General features: G+C 39.6%; 1 protein-coding gene across 1 annotated transcript in view; it reads right to left on the reverse strand.

The window, feature by feature from the left end:
• tbc1d2b (TBC1 domain family, member 2B) overlaps nt 1–19,340 on the reverse strand; it is a 29,590-nt gene extending 10,250 nt beyond the window's left edge. The window contains exons 1-8 of the mRNA XM_017708355.2: nt 18,957–19,340; nt 16,032–16,182; nt 14,545–14,698; nt 10,314–10,486; nt 8,660–8,886; nt 5,052–5,417; nt 3,838–3,948; nt 3,391–3,587 (exon numbers count right to left, since the gene is read on the reverse strand). Coding sequence (XP_017563844.1) covers nt 3,391–3,587; nt 3,838–3,948; nt 5,052–5,417; nt 8,660–8,886; nt 10,314–10,486; nt 14,545–14,698; nt 16,032–16,182; nt 18,957–19,295 — 1,718 coding nt within the window. The 5' untranslated portion in view covers nt 19,296–19,340. The remainder of the gene's footprint in view (nt 1–3,390; nt 3,588–3,837; nt 3,949–5,051; nt 5,418–8,659; nt 8,887–10,313; nt 10,487–14,544; nt 14,699–16,031; nt 16,183–18,956) is intronic.
• Nucleotides 19,341–22,896: the final 3,556 nt, after the last annotated feature.

The following is a 22,896-nucleotide window of genomic DNA, read 5'->3' on the forward strand; positions in this document are numbered from 1 at the left end:
AGTTTGTTGCCTATGATGGCTTCTGCCGTCCTCACCACTCCTTTAAGGGCCTTGAGGTCGTAGGCGGTGCAGCTGCTGTACCAGACAGTGATGCAGCCCATGAGGATGCTCTCTATGGTGCATCTGTAGGAGTTGGTGAGGCTCTGAGGAGGCAGACCAAACTTCCTGAGCCTATGCAGGAAGAAGAAACGCTGACGGGCAGATCTCACAGTAATGTTTTTGTGGAGGGACCAGGTATGGTCATCAGTAAAGTGTATGCCAAGAAACTTCACACTGCTCACTCTCTCCGCTTCAGCTCCGTTGATGAACAGGGGAGAGTGACCAACCCTCTGCAGCTTCCTGTAGTTCATGATCATCTCCTTTGTTTTGCTGATGTTGAGACAGAGATTGCTGTCACGGCACCACTCTGACAGAGCGCTGACCTCGTCTCTGTAGGCTGTTTCATCTCCATCAGTAATGAGGCCTAGGATGGTGGTGTCATCAGCAAACTTGAGGATGATGTTAGATGTGTATTTTACTACACAGTCATGTGCATATAGGGAGTACAGGAGGGGGCTGAGCACACATCCCTGGGGAGCCCCTGTGCTCAGAGTCAATGTGGAAGAGAAGCTGTTCCCAACTTTCACCACTTGGGGTCTCCTCATCAGGAAGTCCAGTATCCAGTTGCAGAGATGAGAGTTCAAACCCAAGTCTGTGAGCATAGGAGTGCGTTTGGCAGGGATGATTGTGTTGAATGCTGAGCTGTAATTTATGAACAGCATTCTTACATATGTGTTCTTTCTATCCAGGTGTGTAAGAGCAGCATGTATTGTTAGTGTAATGGTTTCGTCTGTTGATCTGTTGGAGTGGTATGCCAATTGGTGAGGGTCCATGATGGCTGGAAGTGTTGAGCAGATGTTAGCTTTGACCATCCGCCCGAGGCACTTCATCACTGTAGATGTCAGTGCAACAGGGCGGTAGTCATTCAGGCAGGTGACAGACAATAGTCATTTCTTGGAGACTGGAACAATTGTGGTTTCCTTAAAATACCTGGGAATCACTCAGAGTCTTGGGTTAACTGCCCTGAAGGATCTCACAACCTCAGACAGGGGAATGGCTAGAGCACAGCTCTCCTCATCTACTGGGAGTTTTTCAGCATGTGAGGTGTTAGTTGCCTCTAAACGAGCATAATGAGTATTAAGTTCATCTGCAAGTAAGAAGGAAGAACCCCTATCACAGATCACACCTTCTATGTTCACATACGCACATACGTCTGAGATCAGAGCCAAGATAGTTGGACTACACTCTGTCCCTGCAGCTTTTGGCAAGCCTGATGGTCCTCTGAAGGTCATATTTGGCCTTCTTGTAGCTAGCCGGGTCACCAGAGTTGTAGGGAGCAGCTTGAGCTCTTAGTTTGGCTCGAACCTCAGCACTGACCCAGGGTTTCTGGTTGGGAAATGATCTGACACTGATTTTTGGTAGAATGTCTTCAGTGCATTTATTAATGTAGCTTGTGATGGAGTCGGTGTATTCATTGATGTCTGTGCCAGCCGCATAATGGAACATTTTCCAGTCTGTGGATTCAAAGCAGTCCTGAAGTGTGAAATTGGCCTCATCACTCCAATGATAGACTGATCTGAGAACTGGTTTTGCCTGTTGAAGTCTTTGTTTATACGCAGGCAGGAGAAGAATAGAGGTGTGATCAGCTTTGCCGAAGGCAGGGTGAGGGAGGGGTTTGTAACTGTCCTTGATTGCGGTGCAGCAGTGGTCAAGAGTCTCCTCAGGTGGGAAATTTAATGTACTGATAGTATTTGGGCAGAACCTTCAAGTTTGCCCTGTTAAAATTCCTAACCACAATAAATGCAGCCTCAGGGTTAATGTTCTCAAGCCCATTAAAGGTCTTGTACAAAACTTCCAATGAATGTGACTTATCTGCCTGAGGTGGGATGAAGACTGCAGTGAGAATGACTGGGTCCCTAGGCAAAAAAAAAAAAGGGGTCTTTGACTGTTATAAGTTCAATGTCTGGAGAGCAGTGACTGGCAAGAACTGCTACATCTGTTTTCCATCAAGAGTTCATCATAACACACACCCCCCCTGCTCTGTCCTAAACAAAAAATTCCAGAGTGCTGTCCTCATGGTAGGTGGTGATGCCGGCCAGTGTGACGCCATTGTTTGGCATTGCTGTGGAGAGCCACATCTCCGAGTGCTAAAACACAGCAGCTCTCGATGTCATGTTGAAATCTGATCCGTGCGTTCAGCTCATATATTTTGTTCTCCAGCGACTGAATATTTGTGAGCAGAATTCTTGGAAGCGGAGGTTTGAAGCACCTTCTCCTTGTCCTCCATAGAATTCTGCCACGTCTGCCCCTCTTGCTCTTCCTCCTGCTCCACCAGCGTACGCATGTTGGTAAACAAAGAGGCAGAGAAGTCGTGAAGCCACACGCATCTGAGCGTGTGTTTGCATTAAAGTCTGTCGTGAGCGATGATTGGATGTTCAAAAGAGTTTGTCGATCATATTGAATGATCCCAAAAGCGGTAAGTGCAAAAACACAAAGAGCACAATTTATCCAGAGCTCTCACCAGTGTGGCCATTATATGGTGCACCGGAACCGTTGGTGAAAGTATTATATTTAACCCTTAAATGGCTAGTGCCCACCAACGGGCCCAAAGTTTTATTACACAAGTCTATTCCTTAAAAATAGCTTGACCATTTTGCATTAAAGTCCCCATAGTTACTAAATAATAAGCCTTACTATGTAATAAGTCTGAGATGTTAAATGGATAAAAGCCATATAAAGGATGCATTTAAAGTGTGGAGGATACAATCACAGAATCAATCATAGTAACATTCTGTGCACAAGCAGCTGAACTACAGCCTCTTCCATTACAGATGATTCAAAAGGTCACTGCAGGAAAATAGCTTTTTAGCATTAATAGCTATTCAAAATTTCTGTTAATAAGTTATTGCATTAATCCATTTATATCCTATTCATTTTGACAGCCTTACTTATATCATTATGTGTATAGATACAAAACTGTGGAAACATTCTAGAGAAGGCAGAGAGGTTTCGACTGCTAACCCGAGGTAAAACCTGTGGTGTGGTGGTTGGTTAGTGTAGTGGTTAACACCTTTGCCTTCTACACTGTAGACTGGGGTTCAATCCCCGACCAGGGCAAGCACCCTACACTATACCAATAAGGGTCCTTGGGCAAGACTCCTAACACCACCTTGGCCTACCTGTGTAAAATGATCAAATTGTAAGTCGCTCTGGATAAGAGCGTCAGCCAAATGCCATAAATGTAAACGTAAAACTATCTGATAAAATTCTTATCCATTTGTATTATGGCAGTGGTCCAACAATGTGGGCTACATGGTATGATAGAGGAACAAAAACTGTGAGCTGTCCTACCTGACAGCATGGGGTTTGAAAACAGTGTGCTCCTGTTGGTCAGAGCTCTCCACCTCCAGGGCATCTTCCAGCAGTCTGGATATAACTTCATGGGCTGGACCTTGCTCAGACGAGGAACATACTGGAGTCTTCACTTCCTGTAGCAGTACCAGGTATTTACTCTCCACCTGGCACAGCTTGGCCTCCAGAGCAGTGTACTGTACAGACACAGAGAATGTAGCGTTTAAGAGGAAGAATGTCAGACCAAGATAGGACAAAAAAAAAAATAGTAGAACTGTTTATCAAGAAATACACACAGGCACAAACATCTGTGCTACAAAATGGGAAATGATACGACAGGGCAGCACAAAACTATATATAAGATTCTAAATTAAGCAAAAGAAGTTAAGGTGTTTCCTGCACAACTTCATATTCTAGTAACACACATTAAATCTCTCTCTGCCTTACCTTCACTTCCAGGGCCTTCTCTCTAGCTTCAGCATTCCTCCGCAGGACTGTCAATTCAAGGATTTCTTTGTTCAGGAAATTATTTTGTGATTTGTAGCCATGGAGGCTATCCTAAAAGAGAACAACCACCCCCCATATTAAAATAGGACTGTAAACTTACTTTTACTGTTCCTAAAGTGATCAGGAGATCAGTGTCATCAGCACTGCTGGTAAAGCTGAACCAAACTTTCCATGGGATTAGTTTGTAATTCATGCAGTTTCAGTCAGATTTGGAACTAAAATATTAAGACTATTTGACCAAAACTGCTTGAATTACAAACTAGTCTCTTGTAGCTCAGGTCAGAAGCTCACCATTTTGAACGTGTTGTATCAATTATCAGTCATTTGCAGATTCATGATGTTTAATTTCTTACAATGTTAAGATCAAAACATTTCAACAGTTTCCCCTACCATAGAATACTGCAGACAGACAACTCCATAATCTTGATTGCCCATCCACTAATCCCATCAACAATAATTATTCTTTTCAGCAAACAGAAAGGAACATTGCAACCACAAGTTGTTTACTTTTGTGCCAATATGCAGTTCTTATTTAGACAGAGATTGCAATGTCTGGCTGCTAAAACAAGCTAAAAACTCACATCAGATCACAAGTGGTAACCGCACCTTTTCTTTACCTGCAATATGTTCCTGTATTACTCAGTGACCACAAGAAACAAGCAAAACAGAAGCAATCAGGCACAAACAAAGCACAAAAGCAATTTTGAAAAATCAATAAATCAAGACTAAGTTACTGATAACTTCAGTATGTCTTGGAAAGCAGGCAGGGCTAACAGCACAATTCAGTGCTGCATGTGTAGAAGAAGCAAAAGTAGGATTGGATCACAGCACGGAATGTGGAAAAAAAGATGAAATCGACCTATATTTCATGACCACTGTCAAAATGATCAATACATCGATAAGTGGCCCCAGCCATAATTGTCACATTTGCTTAAAACTATATTTTGCAGTTCAAGCCCATTATAATAGCACATGAACTTCAACACATAGTGCCCCATCTGTCAACAACCAAAGCTACCTACTAAGGAATTTTATAAAAGGAACACTACATATGAATTTGCTAAAAATTCAACAGTAAGAACAACCCAGTCTATACCGGGATTCTTACTCCATATTCTTAGGAGTAATTAAAGAGTAATTAAAGATCTCATTACCCTCAGATTGTCCAGCTCTTGTCGTTCTCTGGCTGTGGGGGAGCTGCACTCTGGCAGCTCAGCATTACCCTCCTGGCTCTCCTGAGACAGCTTCATAATGACCTCATCTTTGGCCTGGATGGTCTCCATTAGCATGCCTAACTGATCATTAATCTCCCCCACTTTAACCTTCAGGCCCTTCAGTTCCTGCTGCAGGCTCTCCTTCTCGAGGGCCAGCCTCTCCATGTGACCACACAGGGCCTGGATCTGCCCGTCCCGCTCTGCCAGGACTGCAGCTGCATCCACCTCACCCGGCACAGAGCTGCCTGAAGGCCAACGCTCACATTGAGAGCTCCGAAGTGTCTGCTGGAGAAGTCTGACCAGCTCCTAGCAAAAGTGAAATCACAGTTTCATTACAAGTCAGCCTCAGAGAAAGCTAAGTGCAGTCAAGCAAACATTAACACATTAGTCCACACAAAAAGAGCTGATGGAGGAAAAACATTAAGTCTCTTCTTCTGTGCTTATTGATCAGGAGCCTTAATGTCAAAGTTCATGAGAATACACTTCATTCAGAACAGCTGATCCCTTTAGTTAACACTATTTCTAAGTGGCTACTGTGTAAGTCTGGATGAAACCACAACTAATTATTTGGAAAGATAAGCACTGTGATTAGGAGGGTTAAGGGCCATGTTGCTCCTTACTGTGAGCATCATCTTAACTAACTGGCATAAGGTATTGTTAATTGATAATAGAATGTAATTTGCAATTTCAGAACTAAACATGTTAAGATAAGGTAAGGTGGCTAAAAAACTAATGCTAGTTGCTCTCACGCTGTGTGGGAACACAGCCAGCATTTATGAAGCTTCTTAGAAAAGGACAGCCAATCTAGGATCTGTTCCTGTCCAGAAAGACATAATAAATAAGAGAGAAATCTGAACCTAGATTAGCATTTCTGACCCTGAGAAGCTGATCTCTTGCTAAATAAACCATCAACACATTACAATATTTTTCACAGATGATGTTGTCCATATAATGTTTGAGCTGATACAGTGACCTGCCGTTTAAAAAAAAGCTGAAGGAAAACTGAGAATAGTCTGGTCTCCCAAGTGAATGAAGAAGTGGGCAATTATGAAACGACAGTTCAAAGACTCAAATGGCAATGAAAACATTCTACTTGGGTGACTTCAATTAAATCAAAACATTTTCAATGCATAAAACCTAACTTGAGACATTGAAAGCCAAGTAAAAGTTCCATCAAAACTTTTACTGAGATAGCTTGTATAAAAGTTCAAATATAAAAGTTTAATTTCACAATAATTACTTACTATTTCACAATCTATAATATCACAAAGGGGAAAAAACCGATGTATAAGATAATGTATGTCCATACATGCAGTGTTCTGAAAGATTGTTTTAATAGCAAGCTAATGTTGGTAGTTATATTGTAAACATTTTTGGGGGGGGTTGTTTTGTTTTTGTTTTTTTTCTTTTAAAGCAAACTATCCTGAAGGCTGTTTGCATAATTCCACAGCATCTTTATTTGCTGCAAAAGCAGAGCTACTCTGTGCATCTAAAAAAAAGTCTCTTTAAAAATTCCAACTTTGACTAAAATACAACATCAGTATTTTAAAGTGTCCCCACTACCAATACTAAGTGTTGAATATTTTATTACTGAATAATTACTGCTATTTTCTGATTAGTTGGTCCAAAGTGGATTAATAAGAGGATCCTACTCTGATCTTTTGGAGATTTGCTCCTGTCATGTGTTACCTAATTTAGCCTTTTATTCACCTGTATACTATGCTTATATTTCAGTCTCTAAATTATGATACACTTACACCACAATGCTCAGAGCACAAGTTTGATTTGTTAAAACAGTTGATTAGACAATCTCACAGCAAACAGCACTCACACAGTACATGCAGTCATCACATCCCATTATTGTATGTTAATACAACACTTCTAAGAACATATTGAGAATTCAGATGGCCATAGATGTTAGATGTAAGCTGGAATAAGTGGTGTTGTTTCTGCCCTTGCTTGTGGTTGTTTTAAAAAGGTTAAATACCCTAGATTGTAATGCCAAGACCTTACATTATAACATTCATAAAAAAAGTAAACTAATAGAGGAGTAAATGAATCTACGGTACCCGTCATGTGGCTCTCTAGGCCCCTGATAAACATCTCTGCTGAAACATCCAAAAAACAAAACAAAAATGAAAAAGAAAGGCCACAGTGGAGCCTAATGACTGTACTACAATCACGCAGTAACACTCACAACTGTCCAACCTAATAGGAAATGTTTATATTTAGAATAATCACACAGTGATGATTTTATTCTAGCACCGATGGTAAGATAAAATCAAATCACACATGAACACATACACATACATAGTCTAACAGGAACTCCCCGTCTAAGTACAGTAATGAAACAAATGCGGAACTGGCAATGCAAGACTCAGTACAGACAGTTTACAAGTTCCTCAGAGACAGGCCTTCAGCCCAGAGTTAATCCTAGCACAAGTGATACAGCTCTGACAGTACAGCAAATAAGACAACACGTGCTGCACTGCTCAACTGTGGGAACAGTTCACAGGGATTCAAGAATGCAACAGAAATCCTCCCTAATCTTTTTTTCTACATATTTTTTGGTATGTCAACGGGCAATTAAGGGGGCTGACAAGTAACTTCCTGTGCTGTATGGATAAAATTCAATATCACAGTATCTTCCAAAAAATCATGATTTTTGTTTCTTCTTAAAACTACAAATAAAAGGAAATTCTACCTACCTTACACAGTATTGACACTATATTTATAAAAAGAAAATACTCTTAAAAAGGAAGGTGCTAAAAAGATTCTTTGCATAGTGCCATTAAGCAAAAGTCCTCAAATCTGGTCCTGGATTTAGCAGTCACTGCCTTGTATGAGATGGCCAATCACTTACATCAACAGTTTGTACTGGTGAAATCATGACAGAAGAACCTCTTTTGGTTTCCTAAAGAATCACTAAAGAATCTTATTTACAATTTTGGTAAATAAATTGTGTGACTGTGAAGAGCCTTTTTAAAGTTTAAAGAACTTACATATCATGCGTGATGAAAAAGTTCCAGACAGGACCCTTAAATTGCCATAGAAGCAAATATATCAGAAGAACATTCACCCAGAACTAGCCAGTGCTGTAGAGAAGCATGCTAAGTATGGATGTTCTCAGTAAAATAAATAAATAAATACATAAATAGCACCTATTATAACTGTTATATAACTGACAAAAGGCTCCATTTCAAGACAGTAGAGAGGTTAGAACCATTGCTGCCCATTGTAATGGTACTGGCCAGGTATTTGCTTTTCACATATCCCAACTGCAAACAGATTTAAATAATCCCTTAAATAATTTCTGCAGCTCGCTGCTAAGATACACAGCATACACTCTGAAGACGTTAAAGATCATTGACTGGTTAAAATCACTCATCCTAAAAGAACTCTGATCAACAAAAACTTTACGAGTGGAGAACATGTATTTATTTTACTAGTAAAACAAAGACAGACAGTAAGTTTTCATTGTTTTTTTTTTCTTGATAAAAGTAAAACTTGTTTATATGACCAGTTTCTTCACACCCCTCTTTCTGTACCTTCTGACTGCTGAGCTCCTCCTGGAGGTGGGTCTGCTCCTCCTGCATGCGGCGCAGCTCCTCCTGCTGGTTCTGCAAACGCAGCTGCAGCTCCAAGGCTTTACTGCCATTAAACTCCACTGGCGACGTCTCTGCACTGCGGCTTGACTTACCCGAGCCCATGTGGAATGGCCGTCTAATGCGGGATGGGTTCCGGAAATCAAATGTAAATGCTGAACCAAGGGAGTCTGTGGAAGATAAGACAGAAAGCAGAAGATTTTAACCAACTTAAGAACTTGGCTATAGATTCAAATATGCTGCTGATCTAAATTTTGGGATATGTTATCCTATTTTGAAAATTTTAGAGTAATGTATTATTTTTTTAGTTAAACAAGAAAAATACCTGTAAAGGTTTTGCTACTACATTAATATTTTGGGTATATTTTATAACACTCAACTTCATATTCATCATTCCTAAGTACTGCTACAAATTTTGTCAAATATTTATGGTACTATGCAAGAAACAAAGATTTCATTTGTTTAATTTCCTGTCAAAATTGCCATTATTACAAGTTTGTTTTCCATAGTGAGTGAAAAACAGGAAACACAGAAGCACATCAGAAGTTCAGTCTTTTCTGCCTTTCATTACTGAAGTAATCCCAAACATATTCAGTGATGCTGAGGTCTGGGTTTTGGGGTGGTCAGTCCACCGTTTTGAGAACATAAGCAGCTTCTCTGATTCGTAAAGTTTCTTCTTTTTTATCCTTTTCCCTACCTCAATAACAGCATCTTGACAGCTACACATCCTTCTGGACTAGGACTGGTCTATGTGATAATAATTATTGGTATTGTGATTTTTGACTCTGCCTGGGACCCGATCAAGGTTGTCTCCATGGCAATTTGCTATGTTATCGCTATAACACCCTGCAGACTGAAGCACCTAGACTGGGATGCCAGGCGAAGCGCATTCTCCAGGCAGTTTAACCCCCAGTGGGTGGTTTATCGCCTCCCTTTCCCCATGTATTCTGTATTTTTCCTCATCCCTGTCTTCCTGTCCTGTCTCCCCCCACTTGAATATTGTATGTGCTCGGACAGGTTGATGGCTAATTTCACTGGTTACTTTGGTGACTATGTGACAATAAAGGCATTCATTCATTCATTCATACATTTATTCATTCATAAATTACATCACAATATGTCAAAATACGTTTTTTTCTGAGCATGTCAAGCATATCATCAGTGCTTAAAACCATTTTCAAACTGCATGTTTGATTACAAAGACAGCATAATCAGTCCTGTTTAATAGGATTTAGTACAGTGTAGTAGGTGAAATGTTTATATAATAATTTGATTGTTTTTGGTAGTATTTTTTGTAGCACTAGGTTATTTGAACACTTGAATTTGTTTTCCCTAAAATAAAAAAATAAACCTGACTAAGACAATAAGTTATTGCAAACCAGTAAAAAAAACTGCTTATCTGAATTAGAAGAAATCTATTTTGAAAGCTAGACAAGTCCAGCGCATGTTTGCATAAAACATGCTAGCATCAACAATGTATATATGAGGTGGCACTAAACAAAGAAAAGAGGAAGCAATACTACACATAATGTAAGCTCTGGCACTGGTCTTTCCACAGCAGCAGTAAGGGGAAATGATTGAAAAAGATGTTTCTCACGTCTTTGGAAGTGCGATGGGTTCTCTCTGCGTGGGCTCTCGGTCGGGGGCTTATGTTCTGGTGTGTCTTTGGTAGGAGGATCAATCATCTCCCACTCCTCGTTGCTGGCTGTGTAAAAAATACTGCGTCTGTTCTCTCCAACTCGACTGGGCCGCAAGTGAGACATGCTGTTCCTGATGGAGAGACAGTAAGAGAAAGGACAGTAAGAGAAAAAGACAACAGAGAAAGAAAAAGCGCTGTGGTGAAGCAGCTCAGTGGGTGTGAATGATGGTGTGAAGAAACAAAGCCCTTTGATGCACTGTCCACACTCACACAGGCAAAAGCATAGTCTAACAAAATAAGTAACGGAAGTATTCTCAATAAGTAAAAATAATTCTACAAAACATGGCCAAAATACCATATTGTGATTATACTGCTACATATTGCAATTGCAACATGTCTTGCTATATATTTTGAATACACTAATGCAAAAAGTTCATACTGTGAAAGCTATTAAGAATTAATATATTGTGCAGCCCTAATTACCAACACTGATTCCATTATCTTACTTCGATCAGTTATCATCCACTTAGAAAAAAGTCATTTTAGACTGACAACAATAATTCAAATTGTGATATGTAAACATAAATATTATGCATATATCTAATAAGCATCTATAATAATTAAAGTAGAAAATGTTGCCATTTGTATTAGTACTTGATATTGGTAAATACAAATAACCACCAGAATGGGTTACAGCTGTGAAATATATCATCTCTGCATTTCATGTGAGCAAATGTAAACAGAAATAGCAGCTTGGCTGGCCAATCACGTGGCTGTCTGTAGTTTGGAGATACACTGAGTTTATGTAGTTTAGTAGTTACTAAGGCCTCCCCCTAAGCAAAAGAATTGGAGGAACCAACAGAAAAGTAGGGACATATTAGTAAGTTGTGACAAAGGCATGACCTAAGGATTTGTGGTGCAACCAAATTTAGTAAAAGAACAGTTTACAACTAAGTAGCGTTAACTTGGGACTTTGGACCGCAGAACTGTTCACACCTCTACAAAACGGTGTAAGCTGGCTTTAAAAATAATTTTTCTTCTTAACCCTTTAATGTCCTCACCAAGAAAAAAGCAATGGAATTTTATTTTTGTATTTTTTATTTTTCTGGGGCAATAAAACAATTGGTGTTTTGACCCCAACATTCATGTCTACCAAACAGTCTAGATGCCACTCTGTGGCATATATAGTGAACCAAAATGTGCTTTACCAAATGGTTGAGCAGAACATTAAATGATCAAGAACAGTTAGTGAATGAAGCCCAATGAGTTCAAGTCTTTCCAATCATGCACTGCTTGGGCAACAGTGTGCACAGCCTCAGCCCAGGGAACATTTCTCAGCTAAAAGATCTGGAACAGTGATGCAGACGAAGGTACAAATGTTTTTTGGAAGTGAAAAAGTGTAAAAGGGAGAATGAATCTAACAGCCAGTGTCAGGTCTGCCTGTGTTAGTGTTGCACAATGTACTCGAAATCTGATATCTTTTCAGTACTACAGTGTGGTAAACATTTCCATACATAACATGCAATCCTATTATTCTACAAAATATTAACATTAGATATTACTCAGTAGTTGAGATAAATACTATATTGTAAAATGGGGTCAAAAAGTCTGACCCCAAGTAAATCTTCTATGAAACATTATTATACATTTGTAAAGAATGCAAAATATGAGCATTTTAACGAATGGACTCTTGGACCCTGAAGCACACTATAAAAATCATGCTTTAAGTTAAAAATGTAAGTATGGTCTCCCGAGGGGTGCAGCCATCTAAACGCTGGCCCTAATATCAGGAGCTTGCCATCCATGGTCGAGAGTCCAAGCGAGCACAACTGCTTCCTCTGGGTGGGTAGGATAATCCCCCCCATCAACCAGCGCGACGCTAGCCAGCGCAGGCATCTGTAAGATGACATAAAATAACAGGCGGTTGGTGCTTTCCTCCAAAAGCGTTCAACTGTCCAACGCTGTTGTGCTAGCAGCAATTCGAAAAGATGTAGTTGCTGGCTTCACATGACTCTGAGGAAGCTTGTTAACTTTTGCCCTCCTAGTGCTGGTGGTCCTAACTAGTGCGTGAAACTGGATACGACTAAAATTTACAATACTACTAACTTATGGCGGCAGTCACCTGATATCTGTTGTGAAGGGATGGACGGCAATAGGAAACTGCATACGTGCAGAATCCTCATTATCATCATACATCATTTCTAGACCTTTTCTAAGATAATGAGTTAGTGGTAGATTCCCCCAGCCAGTTAAGTTTAGGCCATAACAACATGTCCCAGCATGTTGGTTGCTTATCTTAAGTTTGCTGGCATCAGAGAGCATGAAAAGGATCTAGTGAAGCATCAAGACATATGAGCTGCCTGCCAGGAAGGAAAACACTGACAACAGCACTGATGAAGAAGCAAAAACACAGAGGGGCATGTCTGCTGCAGAAATCTAAACATTCAAAAGATAGTGTGCTGAAAATACCACTGCTTTTTAAGAAGCATCTCTTTTGTCTATGAAAAGTCAAGGCAGGCTTTTCAAGAAGCTTAGTTCTGCATTCACTGAGGTTATGGTGAGGGTCTGGTGTTTGTGCCAGAGAAGACTACAACTGCTTCAATAAAGATGAATACAAAGCTGAAAGATTTCACAGTGTTAACCAGATATACACACAAAGTGTCGGTATTTTCTGCCCTTGTATGCATTAACATAGTTACATGGCCGTCACATTGAGATAATTAAGAAACACAACTGTTCTCAGAAGAAAAAAGAGGGCACACAATCAGGGGAAGTTCATGCTCTAATAACACCCGAACTGAAGACATTCGTACAGCTTTTCATAAATTTGCAGGGATGATGTGTGTAGGCTGTCATTATCTCACACAGCAGATGTGACATCAGTATGTGTAATCAGTTCTGCTTTTGACATGATTGGACAATCTTGCTTGCTCAACTTCATCATGTTTGGTCTCTTTTATTTGGCACTACAGCAAGTTTGTGCACTGCTGTTTCCAGTTCCTAAAAGCTTATATCAAATACTGCTTTGAATTTCTGTTCACCACACTGTTTGTCTAGCTTGAATTTTTTGGCATGCTAAATCACTTTGTCATCCAAACAGATGTGTCCAAAGTAGCTCTGATGAAGTGCAGGGAGTGTGAGCTTTAGTGAAGGCAGCGCAGTCAAAGATCATTTACAGCCATTCTACTTAGCTCAAACTGCAGTCCCACAGTAAAAACTATGTAATACTTAAAATAATTAAGCATTGCTACCTTAGAAATTTCCAAGTATTATATCATGATGTATTTTAAGTCAAGGCATTATTTTAGATTGTTATAAGCTAAATTGGGAGGTGTGTCCAAACTGTAATCACTAAATTTCAACTTGAAAATACTACTGACATTTGTATATTTGCATAATTTTCAACGTTTTGTGAATATCTTTGATCTGAGATTTGTGTTGGTTTAAACTGCATTTGAAACATTATCAGATACAATTTAGCATAAGTTTAATTTTTAAATAGAAACACATTATTCAAAAATGCTGTCTCATTTTCATTATTTTCATGTCCCTACCAAAACACAAAGAGATGCAGTCCAATTGGTGGAGCCTCATTTAACCACACCCCTGCATTATAGAGCAACAAGTTAGACTGCATCCTTATCCCTCACGGCCACATGGCGAGCATTTAGATATCATTGTTTTGAAATAAATGTGTCCTGAAGTCTGAATCAGTGTGTGACATCCAAAAACAGTCACTACCAAAATATGTATAAATAAACTTTTTTTGTGCTTCTATGAAATATATTATGATTTTATGTATGTACAACTGTTCAAAGCTGTGTTTGCTTGTCATGTACTGGCTAGCATTTTTGATTTATGCTCAAATTTAGCTGAAGTTGTCACTATTGAAATATTTGGAAAGGTTTTAGTAGTGTTTTCACTTTAGTAGTGTGATTCAATTTTGTCACTACAAAAAACAATGTTTACCTGTTAATGAATGTATGTATAAATGAGATATGAGAAAGGATTTTAGTCTAAAGTCCAAGTCAATCAAAAGTCCAAAATGTGTTTTAAATGTGTGACTTGCAACCAATTCAGTACAATAATCCATATAGACTTCAGCTGTATGATGTGAGGTGTTAGCTGCTCAGGCAAAAAAATGCATTGGTATTTGTCAAACAAATGAATGTATTCTCTCATCCCTTACCTCAGCTCAGTGCTCCACTGTTTAAGGGAAAAGTTAAGGGTTGCCGAGTTCCTTGCAGTCTGGAGTCCAACCAAGCCATTAGCATCGGCCTCCACTGTAAAATCACTCCGGACGCTCTCCATGCTTTCATTGGGTTGGTCAAGCAACACTGCATCTGAACAGCAACACAAAAGACTAAACAGTTACATACTAATACATAATGCTATTTGCTAACTACTGGCCAGGGCCTGTATTCCAAATGATCAAAGCAGTAGTCCTTGTGACTGGCCCTGCACTTAGTCACCATCACTCACTGTGTTGCAAAAACAGTTTGAGAACACAAAGGTTAGAAGGAGCTGCACTAGCTGGAACCTCAAGAGAACATAACGTCTGATAATGTTTACACAACTGAATGGTATATTACAAGACTTTCAAGCTGATCATGTTAACAATAGCTAGATGTAGTGCCGAACAAGAGGAACTACAAAATTTGTAGTCCAATGAAACATCATCACATACCCAAATGAGGGGTTTTAGGAAGTATGGAGATGAATTATGTTGTGTTTTAATAATTTATTTTCTTCATTAAAATAAGTTCTTATACACAGAACTCACTTTTATTCAAAATTCTATTAGTGAATTTGCTGAATTTAAAATAGAAAATAAACCATAAAATGTGGCCTGTACAAAAGTTATAGCAAATTTTATATTTTATGTTTAATTTTTTGCCCTCGATGTGTTAAACTCAGAAAATAAATAGAAATTGTGCACTAAAATCTGCAGGAAGAAATGCCATGTTTAAGCTTCTCTAAAAGAGGTGTCATCTTATTTTCACTTACAAAATTAACAAAGCACGGAATTTGACGAGGGCTGTCCAAACATTTGCATACAACTACATATAGATTGTACATGTGTCCTCACATGGTTAATATGTGATATGTTTAGTGCCAGACGCCCAAACTATTTATTTCCAACATCTTGCTAAACACAACAAAAACTCTTTACTGTATAGGGTGCAGAGTGTCACTATGTGGCTCCCCCAAATATTTACATTTAGAGAAAGAAAGAGCAAGACAGCGAGAGACACTTAAACTGAGTAAGTATGACTGAGTGTAAATTAAGCTATGAAGTACAGAGAGAGAAAAAAAGAATGAGAGAGAGAGAGAGAGAGAGAGAGAGATGAGTATCACCATTAACCTTTCCTTGGCCTTTATGTGGTTAAGGCCTGGGCTGATCTAAGTAAACTCAATAGGTTCAATATTAACCGAGAACACATGTATCTTGTTGACCTCTGAGTCATGCCACATACTTACAAGAAACAGTCCAGAAACAGTGGATTGTTCAGAGTGAGCAGGCTGAGAAAATACCACATGCTGCAAACAGCAGTGGAAAACACTCCTTAGTAAGAGTGGGAAAGCTGAGGATATTCCAGACCACTTTGTTAGGGAGTGCATGTGTGCAATATCATAAGGTGCAACATATTTGTGAGTCTCTAATCAGGCCCTTACCTGCATCTTTGGCCACCAGGCCTGTGTGAGGATACAGAGTGGAGGGCGAGCACCAGCTGTCTCTGTTTCCGCATCCTCTCGTGTTACTGAACTCCCATCGCTTCTGCTGGAGCTGCTGCAGCCAGTACTGCATCACCTGCTTGTTGGGCGCCTGCAAAGAAAAAAGCATTACGGTGTTTCCCCTACCACTGAACGGCAGTGGGCGGTCTGACTAATAAAGAGTTTGTCCCCCTTAGGTCAGATCATGATGCTTATGTCTTACAAAACGAGATATAATTTATTTTTACATGACCGTTTTCCAACCTCTCTTTACCACTTAAATGTAAACAAGCTGTTTTTGTGCTGTCAGGACTGAAGTGCTTCTTAAAAGTCCAGCATTAACGGGTAAGGACAAACTGCCGAAGAGACTGATGTAAGGCCAAACTGCTGTGCAGACACATGACAATAAATTTGTCGAATGAAAGTGTGCCTATATGGACTAAGGAGTGAGTGGTGTGCTTTGAAACTATAACAATATTTACATACTACACCAAACTTATATTATTTAAAAAAAAGGAATTTGTGATTTTCACCTGCCTTCTAACCCCATCAACAGTTCTTCTTTTTCTCAGCAAGTGATACTGCAACATGTTGCCTGTTGTCTAATTATATCTGATTGCTTACTTTCATGCAAATCTCCTTTTTTCTAGCATTCTTTTCAATGATCGGCTGCCAGATCAACCTCAATCAACAGTAATTCTACCACTTCTGCAATGCGATGCTACCGCTGTAGAACCTTTAATACTGGTCATGCATGACAAGTGGCACAGCTTGTGTGGTCACATGCTTCAAGTCTAATGCTTGATGTGTACCACTAATCACATCCTATTAGTTTCTAGTTAACACTTTAAAACAGAAAGTTTCTTGCCTTGTTATACAGTCTGAACTAATAATCATAACAGCAAAATGGCAATAGATCTTCCAACTTGTAGCCCCACTGTAGCAGCAGTAATGCTAGGAGGGTCATGCATTCTAGGCTAACAATAATTATGGCACGTCTGCTCGTAGACCCCCAAACAACAATGACTTAATGATTTCTAAGGGTAACATTGACATTCAAGAGTACAAGACTGGATCTGCAACTGTTATATGTAAATTAGTATGAAAGTGAGGATTCAATATTGAACTGCTGACACTTTTCTAGTTCTGATGCAGGTACTGCTGCAGTTCTGTTTTGGTTGGTAAACTTCCTCTGGTGGGGCTTTACAGAAACCATTTAGCTCTGAGGTATTTTTAACACAGATGTTATCCGGTACAACACAGCTGGTACAATAAAGCCCTCTACCCATCTCCTTTAGAGGAACACAGGGAGGTGTGAGGGTGATTGTACTCTTTGAGAGCGATCATGCGGGTTTCAGTCTCAGTTCCAGTTTGAGTAGCGTCTAACCCATGAACCCAACAAAACACCTGATGTGTTTCGGCGCATGATTTCCTTTGGCTGAAACTAGTTTTAAAAATAAAAAGTGCTCCTGCACATTCAATTCAAATTCAAAGGAGCAAATGTTGCATGTTAACATAATCCACGCCTGCATCATCAAATCTTTACAAAGTCTACATCATAAAAACGAGATTGTGTGCAGCAGCAATTGACCCGGTTTTAATATCGGAGTAGATAAGAAAAGGATACTACTGAACAGCAGTAGCACTGAAAACAGCTCATAAAGGTGTTGCCTGTAGCTTTGCCATATGTGACAATCAATAAATCAGCATGCCAATGGAGGACTTGGAGAAGATGCTGTGACCTCAACTGCTCTAATAAATGTAAGGCTGGGGCAATGGCCAGTCAGCCAATGTTGGTCAGAGTGGCAGGAATGTTTTGCCAAATCTAGCTGGGTTATTACAATGCCGCTCTAATAACTGTAGGCAATATAATCAGGTGAGCTTTGCATATGTGATGTGCCATGTGCCAAGCTTCATTTTTAACATCAGCTTAATTTTTTTGAAAGGCCTACATACTTTAATACCAATCTTGGGAAACACCATGCTCTACCCCAATTTTCAGTGATTTCCTGCTCTAACACACCTAATCCAACCCATAAACTATGTTACAGGCTTAATATAAACTGAACCTGGCATGCATCAGACAAAACACAAAAGTAAGCTGACTTGTATCCACAGAATTCAGACTATCAAGAGGCAGAAGCAGTGCCATCCTAGGAACCAGAAAAATGAAACCTGCTCTGACAAAGTTAAAGTAAAGAAAGTAAAAGTCTATTAGGAGTGTAATCTGGTGTGCAGGATGAGGGAAAACGCACAGGACCAGGACCAGGATTGAGAACCACTACTCTAAGTTAATTTTCTGAGGTGAAATAAGAAGAATCCAGAGTCTCTGCTGTATCCCTTTAAAAGAAGGCCATCTGACTGAGTGACTAAGAGATTCCCTCAAACCTGCCAAGTGTACTAAGATCTGCTATTTTACATTTTGCATTTTACAGCTTTGTAGTAGCTTATGAACTCGAGGTCAGGCTTTCAAGTAAACACTTTTTTAAACGTTTTACGCTGACACCAACTTAATGTGCATTTCCAAGTGTATTCACTGTCTCTCTCACACTGACAACATAAGATTAAAACGAAATTTCATACTAGACTGTAGTCAAATTATTATCAGTATGTTGGAAAGACAACGAAGATCAAGTAGCAGCTGCTGCTGCCTGGGCTAAAGAGGGCGGTTAACAAAAACATGGACAGGGATCCTTTATGGACTTTTGACAGATCGCGCTCAACGCTGCAAGAGCGTTAGTAGCTGAGTTCGTGTCCAGATCTGCTCTTCTAAATCACTTCGAAAGTGATTCACACTCATGCATTCATTCAAAGCAACGGAAGATATCCGTGAGAACTTAAGCAGCCTTTAACGCACATTCACCCACAGCCATTTACTCCATTTACCTTGAGCAGAAACTCCTTCCCCGCCGTGCGGATCTCGAACTGGCCCTCTTCTGCCTCCACATCGTAGGTGAAGCATGCATCGGCTATTTCAATGTACCCAAGGGGAAGGGCGTCCTGAGGGGTCTTGAAATAGTACAAGTAACATTTCCTCGGGTCGTATACGAACCAGCGAGTTTTGAATCCCTTGAGGGGCCCCTTACCAACCAGCTTGTTCAGGTAGCCGCATAATTTCGGAGCCTGTTCCTTCGTGCTCTCACAGTCAAGTATATCCACAGACTTGGTCGCAAAAATGCGAGAATTCCTTGGCGGATGGGCAGAGTTGTCATCCTCGCCTTGCATCTTTCTCGAAACTTTTGCCTTAGCGGATACACATTACCGTTTCCATCCACATGACTGTGCGTTCGTTCTCGTGGCGCAGCAAAGGCTCACGGGAAATGTAGTGCGGAAGTGGTTCGTACAACGTTTGCATACTGTGCGTGCTAACGTTAAACCAATGAACGTTCTGCTAGTAGTGGTGTAAAGTAGTATTTTACTATTTTAACATAAGTTACTACTTAGTATGCTGGAATGAGGTTTCATTCAGCGAGTTTTCACTTCTGCGAACATATCACTACCATAAGGCCTGATGCAGGCTGCATCTAAAACGACATTACCATGCATAGTATGTCAATCCTGCTGAAAAAAAAAAACAGCACAGACCAGCATGGGTTTCCACATTTGGGCCAGATAAAATTTTCTAACTGGGTACGAGCATCCAAAACACAACATTTTCTGTGGACATGATATAGCACGACACCTGCTACAAAAAAACCTGTCTACTAGATTGACTGGCAACCAGCAGCGTACTGCTTGATCGTCACTAAAACCGGCTTATGTTGTGTTTTGGATGCTGATATGGTCAACTAGCGTGTTCATTCTGGGTGATGAGATAAACCAGCACCAGAACAGCATAAACCAGCATGAGCCACATCTGGGCCAAATCCATTACTTCTTCTTATTTTACAGTATATGGGCCAGATCTGGTCTGAGGACTCAGCCATACTGATTTTGGTTAAATAAATGAAAACAATAAATGAATGAAGGTAAAAAGGCTTGTCTACGGAGCCCGCTGCTGACATCCTGTATAAATAAAAATAAGGCCTGGACATGACTTAGTAAAGCGTGGGAACGAGATAATTGTGTCGTGGCCACAGCTTAATAAAGCGTGGGAACGAGATCCTAATGCGTGGCCACGACTTAGTGAGCAGCGATCTTGTTCCCACACCTTACTAAGTCATGGACACGACTTAATCATCTCATTCCCATGCCTTACTAAGTCATGACCACGCGTTAATAAGGCGTGGCCACGCATTATTTTTATTTATACAGAATGTCACCAGCGGGGCTCCGTACTTGTCTGCAGGCTTTGTGTGTATATCTTCAAGAACATATGAAGCTGGCCATTCCACAGACTGTTTTTTGCAGGTCACGCTTCAGGCAGCTCTGCTCTAAAGTTATCTTTTCCACAAGCAGCTTCCACAAGATGGCAGTAGAGTGTTTCTCATGAGGTAAAGAGAGAACAGAACATTTCAGTTAATGAAGGTAAAGTTCATTTTCTGACCCCCTCTTCACTGCTCAACTTTTACTAATACTCGCTCTATAAAAGAAGACAGACATTTAAAGAAACATCAGTTTTATCTTATTTATTTTATTATATATTTTATTATAGGGGCAGTCATGGGCTGGAGGTTAGGGAACTGGCCCTGTGACCACAAGGTTGCTGGTTCAATCCCCAGGGCCAACAGTACATGACTGAGGTGTCCTTGAGCAAGACACCGAACCCCCAATTGCTCCCCGGGAGCCGCGGATAGGGCTGCCCACTGCTCCAGGCAAGTGTGCTCACTGCCCCCAAATGTGTGTGTCTATTCACTAGTGTGTATGTGGTGTGTCACTTCACAGATGGGTTAAATGCCAAGGTGGAATTTCCCCGTTTGTGGGATTAATAAAGTATCACTTAACTTAACTTATAGTCCAAACACCAGGTTCGCTGATTCAGAACTATCTGACCTTGTTGTACAAAGGCCTTAACTTGGACACGATCAATGTCACAATTTTGCATACCTTTGAATAGTGACCAAGAAACAGTGCAGAATCTTGAACAATTCTTCATTTTTGTTATAACTAGTTATAACCTTAGAACTGTTTTCTATTTTTTTTCTCAAAATTTTAGCATTTGTTTTTATTTTCAGATTTAAATTAAAAGCATCTCGGATTTTGCGCATTTTGGACTCCACTGTGAATAGAAGAGAAACAGAAACATTATTACACTAACAGTTGTTATTTCACATATGCCACTCTTTTGTACTTTATTTATGAGTGTATACTGTTTGATTACTCCTACTCAAGTCATAGTGGAGGAAAAAAAACATCCCCAGACACAAACACTGGTCTACATTAAGGTAGTTTTGTGTACAAGTTCTGCATGAACATGCTCTTATTATACAGTATGAATCTCTACATTTGTTACCTCACATATTTAGAGCATTAAAAATACAATAAGGAGCCACAATGACTTAAAAATGCTACCAAGTCAGAGTTAGTTTAGGTTACAGGTGAGTTAAACTACAGCTTAGGAAATTAATTACATGGAGATCGAAACAAGCTATGCAAATCACTTTAACTGCTGATGAACTGGTTAAAACCAAATTTGATTTTTAAGACTTTTCTACAGTAAGCTGACAGAATGTGGCATATTAAAATACTGCAAATGGGAATCTGTACTTAGAAAGTGATTTGTTGATTTTATCACTTATTTACATTTGCTTAGTAATGTCATTTATAGTTAAATGGGAATTCTACCAATTTTATTTATTTTTTTACAATTTCTGTTCAGTGGATGTACAGAGTTCAGAATGGTTTGGTGTTAAATGGTTCATTGTAGAGAATCCTACTCACTCTTTACAAATATTTTTTGCAGTGGTGGTCACCAGGGTTCATAATGTAAAAGGAAATGTAACCATTGAAGGTAATATCTAATAAAGTGTGTTCTAAAGTGGGTTTTTGTGTGTAATATGATTTTGTATGTAATAGCTTTCTCTGAGGGAGCGTTTAGAGGCATTAAACTCTTCAGACATCTAGTTCCCCTTACCACCACTGTGAACAACTCTGACTAAGTAGGTTCCTCTTAGAAGAGGCACTTGGGCAGCACTAAAACCTATATTTTGGGTCTTACCTTTCATGGCCTGAGCTGGTGGTGGACAACTACCTTTGATCGGAGGTAGGACACCATAAGACTGACCATGTGCAGTCACATCCAGAGCCTAAGCAGAATATAAGATATAAGAATATAAGAGAATTAACCACAAATGCATTCATAATGAGTGTTTATATATACATAATACATATTTATATTATGACAAGCCAAGTATATATGTAGAATATATAATATATAAACAATGAACATTGACATATATGGAATGAACTTTGATATATATGCAATGAATATTGATATACATACAATAAACCTTAATATATATGTAATTAACACTAATATATAATTGAATGAAAATCACCTTTGAAGGATGTTAGGATGGCTAACAAAAACTGTTTATCAATAAATGGGCATAAACAAACTCCAAGTGGCACTTAAAGGGAGGGGTTCCTGATAGTCAGAGTCATACTCTTCTGATGCTTACCAAACACAACCACACCCTAACAAACCCCAAGATGGGCACAAAATAACAAAGTAAACACATACACACATTGTAACTGAAGAACAACAACATAACAACATTAAATAACAACATAATCAGTCTGTTGTGCAGGTGGGGGAGGGCCAAGGCTACAACACACACAACCCCAAAAGTCCCTTTCTTTCTGAACACAGCATGTACACACACATAAGATAAAGTTTATCCACATACCTTACAGGTCTTTCTTTGCTCCTGTTTGAGGCTAAGAG

The sequence above is a fragment of the Pygocentrus nattereri genome, chromosome 11 (assembly GCF_015220715.1).
Source record: "Pygocentrus nattereri isolate fPygNat1 chromosome 11, fPygNat1.pri, whole genome shotgun sequence".
NCBI classification, from domain to species: domain Eukaryota; kingdom Metazoa; phylum Chordata; class Actinopteri; order Characiformes; family Serrasalmidae; genus Pygocentrus; species Pygocentrus nattereri.